Source organism: Branchiostoma floridae, chromosome 9, assembly GCF_000003815.2.
Source record: "Branchiostoma floridae strain S238N-H82 chromosome 9, Bfl_VNyyK, whole genome shotgun sequence".
NCBI classification, from domain to species: domain Eukaryota; kingdom Metazoa; phylum Chordata; class Leptocardii; order Amphioxiformes; family Branchiostomatidae; genus Branchiostoma; species Branchiostoma floridae.
In genome coordinates this window covers 13,936,732-13,945,877 of record NC_049987.1, presented here as the reverse complement: position 1 = coordinate 13,945,877, position 9,146 = coordinate 13,936,732, and the positions used below count along the sequence as shown (strand labels likewise).

Genomic DNA, 9,146 nt, shown 5'->3' with positions numbered 1-9,146 from the left:
AGCCAGTTCACTAGTACGAAGCTGTACAAATGTTAACTTCACACAAGTTATACTTGTTACTAAGGAAAAACAAACTGGTTTAACAGATATTTAACAGCGTTAATATGTAACTAACCTGCAACAGGTATATTAACTTGTATTTTTCCACTAACTCTCAGGGAAGAGATACTTATAGAGCCAAAAAGTCTGACATAACTGACAAATATGTGAAGAGCCTACATTCAGGCTCCTGTAATGTAGCACTATACAGCTGCCCTAAACACATTTATGCCAAACATGTTGAAAGTCAAAATGATTAAACACTAACTGTCTGAGTAATGACTTAACATGACTAAGAAATTGCTTTGCTATACTCATTCCCTCATAATCAAATATGTGTTTGACTTTGGATATTGTTTCAACACAAATGCCAATAGACATTTATTTTTGTAATGATCAATTAAAGGATAATCAATTTAGTTCAGTCAGAATTAAAGTAGTCCCTCATTCTGCCTAACTCAGTAACTGTACACATGCTATGATATTTACCCTGTCTTCATGCTAAGGAAAACCTGAGCTATGTCAAGAGAAACCCTCAATCTTCAAAGACTTATATCATACCACTCCTAAACCTTCAAAGAAGTCTATAACTGCTGAATAGTGACAAAACAGCTGGACAGTAATAAATAATCTCAACAGTAACCAGACTACTGACACTGCCAAAAGAAGAGGATATCTTGTTGGAATTATCAGCCAGTGGTCGCGGCTTCAAATCCCGATCCTGCCATGCTGACTTCACCATCAAATTTTTAACCCTAAACACGGACAACATCAAAGCTATAACTCAAATATTTTTGCCAAAATAAAAAGGCAGGGTAGCTCAGCGTGTCAAGAGCGCTGGCAATAAACTGCCAGAGGTCCTGGGTTCAAATCCCGGTCCTGCCATCCCGGCCTATCTATGTTTACTTGCACCATGAAGCGTCTAAGCCAATCATACTGGATACCACAGCCTTACACAGACGACATCAAAGCTATAACCTGGCTATTTTTGTCAACCCAGTTGTTCAGACATAAATCAGACTAAAGAAGGCCACCTAGGGAGCGAACCCTATCACATGTTGTGTAGACGTGACTTCATATCTGACTGCAATTGGAACCAATGTATGTAAGGTAAAAAGTTCTGCGGACCAAAAACAATATTTCTTCTGTAGAATAATACAGACTGATGTCTACTAAAGTATATCTCCTCTGAGATAGACTATCACCACCCTACACAAATTTACATCTAGCCAATCTAAATGACAAAGTGAATCTCAAATATAGAGCTGACCTGGATTAGAAAGCTAAAGGTTACTCATGGAGGTGTCAGAAATAATAAATTTCAGAAGATCGTGACCCGATATTCAAATATGCCTTTGTCGGTGATGAGTATATATATTCTGATCAAGGATGTTCAACTGCAGACAGTATCTAGTTTTCACATGCAAATTTCAATGGTTTATTACTAGTGGGAAAGTCAATAAAAATGTCTATCAGAAATCATGTGGTGTTGTCATTTTTACTTAGTTGTTCCTTATCTTGCATATGTAGTCGTATCAGTGACAGTAAGTCCAATTTATTCCTTGGAAGTTTAGACATATTTTGACCAAAGTCTTGCCACATATCAATTCTCAGTTCCTCACACACACTATTGTTAATCATTTTCCTACAAGAGTCTGTTTGCATAGTAACACAACAATATTAGACAGAGAGCTGAGTCTTTCACAATCCATCAACACCTATAACTATACAATGACATTACAAGAAACTTCATTACAGAGTCGGCTGTGATTGTTAGGTTCCTATACAGAAATATTGGTAATAATTGAGACAATTTTCACTTTATAGAAGTAAAGTAGTAATACTTCACAGAAGTAAAGTAGAACTATCCCTCCTACTCAAATGTCGCCAATTCCCAGTTTCCAGCCATCTCAGTTTGAAAATGTCTCAAAGTCTCATCACATCAGTCTCAGTAATGCTACACAGACAGGTATGACCTAAGAAGTGACTCACCTGTTCTTTACAATCCAGAATGCCTGATGACTGTTGTCGTTCATGGCCCCATAGCCCACCACCAGAACTCCATGATCGAGCTGCTCTGAACTGCACTGTGGTTCATCATACACTCCTGTAGGGACACACAGTGTTTAAACTATCTATATCATCTACAATTAAACTCAAATAGGTTAAAATACAGTGTTGTTGCCATAAATGTTTGCAGTGTTTTTTGTGGTAAACTCTCAACTGTAAATAAGCATCTGCAATGCAGTAATACAGTACTAAAGGCTTCATTTGTGTACTTAAAACACTGAAATGTAATGCAAAAATGTCTGCTGGATGCCCCAAAGAAAATAAATGAATTTACGGTATACAGTATTGGTGCTTTACTTTACAAGCATAACAGAAAAAAAGACTCAGTCTTACTGAAAACAGAGTTGGAACAAACATGTCAGTGTACAGTCAACAGTTTAAGATTTTTTAGTTCCCAGTTTAAGTTACAAAAGTACTTCTGAAGCTTTGGTTAGTGATGAAATTTAAATTGCACATTTTGGTCGTCCTTCTCAGTTATATCTAAGACACAACAACAATCATGCTTACTACAGCCACTGAGCTCATGTGAATAAAAGTATTACATAAAACCACTTGATCAGCGATGACAATAAAATACACCAAGTTTGCTCAACTATTGTGATAAATACCTGAAGAGTAGAACTGGAAGGATTCGTGTCCTGCATCGATTGCCACGGAGATTGGCCCGACCGTTGCGACCGCCCTCTTCAGCGCATGCTCGTTACCAGACTTCACATCCTTGTAGCCAATCAGGGTCGCTCCGACAGACGAGTTGTCAAACTTGCAGGGTTTATCGTCCTGCAAGAACAAGGCATAGCAAGGATTTTATGTTGAGGTGAGATTCCAATGTACTTGTGTGTTCCCAAATATGCCTAACTTGTCTTTTGATATAAAAAGGAGATTTGATAATCTAAAGGTACAAAAGATAAAGTCTATTCTTTGACGTGATCCCAAATCTCTTACAAGACAGTTTGACCACACACTTAATTAAAATTGGTACTTGTTACACCAATAAATGCCTAACTCCTAGTCGTAAACATCCAGTTTCCTTCTTTTGAGCTCTTAGGCAGTTAACCTAACTAGTTTGTCTGTAAGATTGGTCATATACTTCAGCTTCCCTAACTGTTCAACTCAGATAACTGCCTACAGTCTATACCTAACTGTACACAAGACTTCCTGATGAGTAAGTGACAGGGAAGGAACTGCAGTTTAACATACTTTGATTACAAACAATGGTACCACAAATAAGAATACCTATTCAGAATTCTGAGACTTCAAACCAAATACTTTACAACATACACACTTTATTTCTAAAGAAATTGATGACATCTTCCTATCTGTCAATGTGAAATTGTATGGATGACTCTTGTGGAACTTATAAACCAGTCAAAGCTGGATAAGGAATATGAAAAACGCAGTCTGAACCTACCGTTGCAGTGTAAGGGTATGACTCCTCGGTATCCAGCCCACCGTTAGCCTTGATGTACTGGAAGGCCTGGTCCATCAGTCCACCCCCGCACCCCTGGTTACCAAAGTCCTTGGAACAGTCCACCAGCTGCTGCTCACTCAGGTCCACCAGCTTACCAGTCTTGTTAGCATGTTGTCCCTCCAAGGACCCCGTCTGTAAATGGTATGATCTTGAGCTTTAGTATCAACTCTGTACATAACCTTTAAACCTTCAAGTGATAAATTCATTCTTTTCTCTTTTTAATTAAGCAAGGCAAGAAACAGAGACAGATTTTTAAATAACTTACCGTACTGAAAGCCCAGCAAGATCCACACTCTCCCTGCAAAAAGTAGAGGACACAAAATGCATAAGACTTAATACAGGCTGTTTGCAAGTTTATGGCAAGATCTTTTTCTAGTGTTAACATTCAAAATAAAGCTAAAGACTTGAGACGTTTGATGTTAAACTTTGCTTCCAACCAGCCCCCAACTAGGGTCAGCTCTAAGTTGGTAATAGCCTGGAATCTATCCTACTATAGTTCAAATTCACTTGTCTGATCACATCTAAGAAAAATATGATTTCCCAAGTTTCATTTGTCATAATTCATATTTTGCTGGTGCAGATGACTTTAAGACTATCAAGACAACCAATGCCCAATAGATGACTAAGCTCACGACTATGGTCAGGGGGCCATGGTTAGCTATGTGTGACAAGAACTTCAGAAACGTAGTATGAAACATGTCCATAGACTAGTTTGACCTTAAGCTTGCTTCAGCATTGTCATTTCTACATCTTTCACTTGTGGGTTGCATTATTAAAACCCAAGACCTCTCACACTGACCTGATCTTTGACCTCTGACACCATGGCGGAGTTCCTCCAGTCCACAGATTTGGGGAGGGTACCGTTGTCATCATTGTCTCCGACCTCTGACCCCAGCAGGGGCTTGTTGACCTTCACAATCTTCAGACATCCTCCCATGATCCTCTGGTGGAATTCCTCGTGGTGCTGTCATGGAAAAATTGATGTATATGAACATCATATGTCATATTACAGGCTAAAGATGATGAGATTCTTTCTCACCATATATCATCCTAATGTTTCTGATAACTAACCATAATAAATCAAATAATGGACCTTAAGTATCTGACCAATGTGTGAAAACAAAGCAATAGACCCGTACCCAACCAGTAGCCTACTGTAAATTTTAAAATGTTCACAACTTTTGAAATGTTCAGTGTGGTTTTATTATTGCAGTTTTCGCGGTGACCTCAGAATCAGGCTTTTAGCTAGGATTTTATAATAGGGAGTCCAAACTTATTGGTGTGTCGTGGTAAGTGACTATTGTAGGGGGGTCTGGGGGCATCCATCTTCCATGGTGCAGAGTTTTTGATGATTTCAAGTTAAAATAGTGCATTCTAAGGTTTCCCAAGTGGCAAAAATACTGTTACAGATGTCACAGTACAAGATTGTGACCACAGATGACCTGGTAGCATCCCTGGTCAATCAGAATTTCCTTCTTGTCAAGGATTTTCTCCCCAGTATAAGGGCGTCCAGGGTCATCAAATTTCTTGTTATTCTAAGAAAAGTGCGTCCAGATGACGCGTTGACGCATGCCTGGCTAAAAGCCTGCTCAGAATTCATTATAGTACTGTACTACAGAATTGTCTCACCGGAAAATAGCATAATAATGCATTTCCTCTTTTACCACGAAACGTAGTCCCCACAAAAATAAATTGATACACAGCACATATATGGACATTATGGACATTCTAAACTCCATAGGTAGACAAGGATTAAAACATCCTCTCTTTACATTCACATGCTACTTTACTACAGAACTGTTTCACATGCAAACATAACACCATGAAATGAAATCCCTATGAAAATGGCTGAATATACTAGTACACATATGGACATTCAAAACAAGAACTAAAACATCCAGCCTTTGGATTCACATGCAGGATTTTAAAGATTTTTGCTGGATCTGCTATGTCCTTACCATGTCTCCAAACTTGTTCATAGCCAGAGTGTAGGAGTGCATGCCCAGACTGGCCCTGATGTTGTGTTCAGCGATCTTGATGGTGTTCTTCTCAAAGGTAAACCTGCGGCTGTACTCTTCAGCTTCTGTCTCGTATTGCTTTCCTGTTCAAATAGACAAAGCAAATGTTAGAAAAGATGTAGCCAACATCTTTCAAACATGACCAGTGCTATAACCTAGTGAGTCTCTACAGTGCTTCTTTTACACTTGGGAGGTTGCCAGTTCAGTCCCAGCTAGAAACCTTTAAACTGGTCAGGTGGTTGCCACTAACAACTTGGACTAGCCACCAAAAGGTGTGGATAGATTTAATCTAATTGTGACAGGTGTTATGGTTTCTTTCCATAGCTTGATTTGAAGACTTCCCATATAACAAGCTTTGCAAACCTATTTTGTCCTCAACCTCTAAATTAAGTCTGCCAGGAAGAATTTCACAACTAAATTGATCATAATTCTTATGTCATGATTGACAATAATTACTACAGTTCAGACTCAGGCATGAAAGTAACAAAATCTTATATTCTCTGGGTAGTAAGAGACTATAAAAAGCCTGAGATAGCCACATGTTTGTAGGAAAATGGAGTAATTTCTTGTAACTTAGTGTATCTTCTTACATGTGTGTTACTAAGGATGAACAAAGATTGCAGCTATAGGACTTTCCAGACTATAGATGCAGAACCCAGTGACTGATGATGATGATGATGGTACGTACCATGTTGTAGTTTCCACATCTCCCACTCCTTATTGTGAGGTAGCACACCGGCAGTTGCCATTGTGATCACAGCTCCGAGGATCAACAGCATCATCTTGACTTTGGTGGATAGCTGTACACAAGAAAATGAGTCAAATTCTTAAATTTCTCGAGAAATCAAAGATGACAACTCCTAGATATGGACAAAGTAACATACTTTGAACAAATCTTCTTTCATTCTTCCTTTGTGACAGATTTTTAGTATTCTAATCTAAATTTCTTAGCTGAAAATTAAGGCAACAATACTGTTACAATTATAATAATTAATTTGGACAATGGTTGATAGTAGTAATGCATAGTACAATGTGAGCAAGCTAACTTGTAAACTGGGAAAAAGCACTTCTAGCTTGCCCAAGATCCTCAACTATCTCTAATAGACAACAGGGATCAATGGTGTTCTATTTCTACCACAAAACCTATTAATAATACAGAAGCAAGCTAACTGTGGTTCCATACAATATGCCTACTCTCATGTCCCTAATAAACATACCTTCCGGAATAAACATACCCCCCGGACAAATCTTCAAAATCTAATAAACATACCCCCCGGAATAAACATACCCCCCGGAAAATGGCCAAATTGACATGTAGACTGTGTCCATGCTACTTCTGTTCAAGGGAAAGAAGATAATAAGCAGGTACATGTAGGTTATTTTCATTTACTTATACCTGCATGATCACCAAATCAGTTAAATATAGCTGTATGAATAATGAATATTGAATAACTATAGACATCTTGTTCAAATTATAATATTTTCTCCATTTTCTAATGAAAGGTATACAGACTCCTAACCGGGGGCCAACAGTGCTTTCAAATTCAACAAGTGAAAATTTACATGATACATGAATTTTCTACTCAGAACTTGAAGCAAGTAATCAATAAATATTTTTGTACATTACTTAAAATTACTGGCATATCAATAAAATGATTATAAATATAGCTCCAAGTACTCAACCATATATGTTTTAGACATAACCACCAATTAAAACACACATCAACACTCCCAAAATGGACACAATCTGTTCACAAAGTTTTTGAGAGCTCGTCTGTGAAGTAGCCCAGCATTCAGGCCACAAATACTAAATATGTTACAGATTATATTTTGACACTAGAAACCGCTAAAATTTTATGATTATTTCTGAAATTCAACACTCTGAAAATATATATGACATTTTGTGCCCATCATTACACCGAAATAAAATCATTTTCACCCGTTTACGGCCTCATTTTAGTGATTCGAATCTGGCTCCCAACAGGGTGCTAGCTTTACTGTCAGTGCGTGTTATTCCTGGCAGCCATGTTGGATCAGTTTCGGTCTTTTTCTTCAAGTTTAAAGCTGTTTTTACCGACGGATTTCTGCTGTTTTTGGAGAATTTGCGGCCCCAAAACTCACATTACAAGGGAAAGAAGGTTCTAATTGTTGTTTCTTATGTGAAGGAATTATTCGTCCGCCCCGTTGACGCTGCCGATAGCGCATGGAACCACATGGTCGGAAATATACTGTACCTGTACATGCTAAAATTATGTGATCAGTGTGTTCATTTACGATGTAAATAGAGACTGTAAAAGTTGTTTATATAAAAAATTGTGCTTCAAAACGTCAGTGTGGCGGCTTATTTTCCCAATAATAACATTTATTTTGTACATTCATAGCGAAATCGACCGATATTTTACATAATCGCTAGGATGTTTGGGTCACAGTGGAGGGGAAATCCGAGCCGCTTCGGCCAAAAATAGTGAATTTTGAGCAAAAATACCGCGGACATATGGACAGAAAACCCCAAACTTTTTATTATGCGGTTGTCCCTGGTTAGCAAAGCCCCAATTTTCAAAAAAATAATAAACGTACCGTCCCAAATAAGAACGTACCGGGTGGAATTTTCTTGGGAAAAAAATAAACGTCCCGGTACGTTTATTAGGTACATGAGAGTAGTAAGAAATGCCCTCACCACTAGGCACTACAGCTCCTGGGAAAATTAGCGTGCAGTCTGTAAATTTACCATCTGGTTTGCAGCTTATGTAGTGTGAGAGCAGGAAATGGCTTAGTAATGGTCACATGAGGTAACAACCACCTGATAGTCAGGTGGAACATCACAGGATGTTCTGATGAAACCAGGGACAAAACTTACATCACAACAGAACATGTGACAGACTTACGGTAGTACCGTACATATATCTATTAACATTGAAGCTGACGAAAATTTTAACTAGCAAAGCCAATTTTCTGCACATTTTTTCTTTGCTGAAACCTATCTATTCACAAGTGCACAAGGTACATGCTATACACTTCTAAGTTGTACCATACATAAGTACATGTATGTACGTGAGATTTCGTCACCTGCAGCTATTGTTTGACACCTGGTGGTCGTCAATAATTACCTGTCACATGACTAACAGAAAACAATAGGTTGCTATTTCTTTGTTGCAATCCAAGGAATGTTTTTGTACAAATCCATGATGTATAAAATAGCAATGACGGCATTTCGATGATCTAAAATAAACAGTGTTGGATAGTTTGTTCGTATGGGTTATACCACAATTGTGAGCATTGCATCTAACTTTTTGAGTGCAGTATTCTGTCACCTGTGATAAGATTTGACACATTTCCTTTGTCTTTGCTGAGCAGTGCTTACTGCATGTTAATGTTATGCAGTGAGTGGTAAAAACAATTAACTACATTACCACATTGTTTGTTCAGCCACTGCCCAGTATGTTAATTGTTATGTCTTTGTCACCAAGTTTTGTAAGTCTAGTCTCACGACAACTCAACGTGAACAAAACATCACATGATGACTAGAGGTCAGGGGTGTGTCTGTCAGTATC

General features: G+C 38.2%; 1 protein-coding gene across 1 annotated transcript in view; it reads right to left on the bottom strand.

Moving 5' to 3' along the window:
• The window catches only part of LOC118422401 (cathepsin L1-like), a gene marked incomplete at its 5' end in the record, with an annotated part of 9,018 nt that extends 2,623 nt beyond the window's left edge, over positions 1-6,395 (bottom strand). The window contains 7 exon segments of the mRNA XM_035829934.1: positions 2,032-2,146; positions 2,718-2,886; positions 3,518-3,709; positions 3,843-3,875; positions 4,377-4,541; positions 5,536-5,678; positions 6,284-6,395. Coding sequence (XP_035685827.1) covers positions 2,032-2,146; positions 2,718-2,886; positions 3,518-3,709; positions 3,843-3,875; positions 4,377-4,541; positions 5,536-5,678; positions 6,284-6,377 — 911 coding nt within the window.
• Between the last annotated feature and the right edge of the window lie 2,751 nt (positions 6,396-9,146).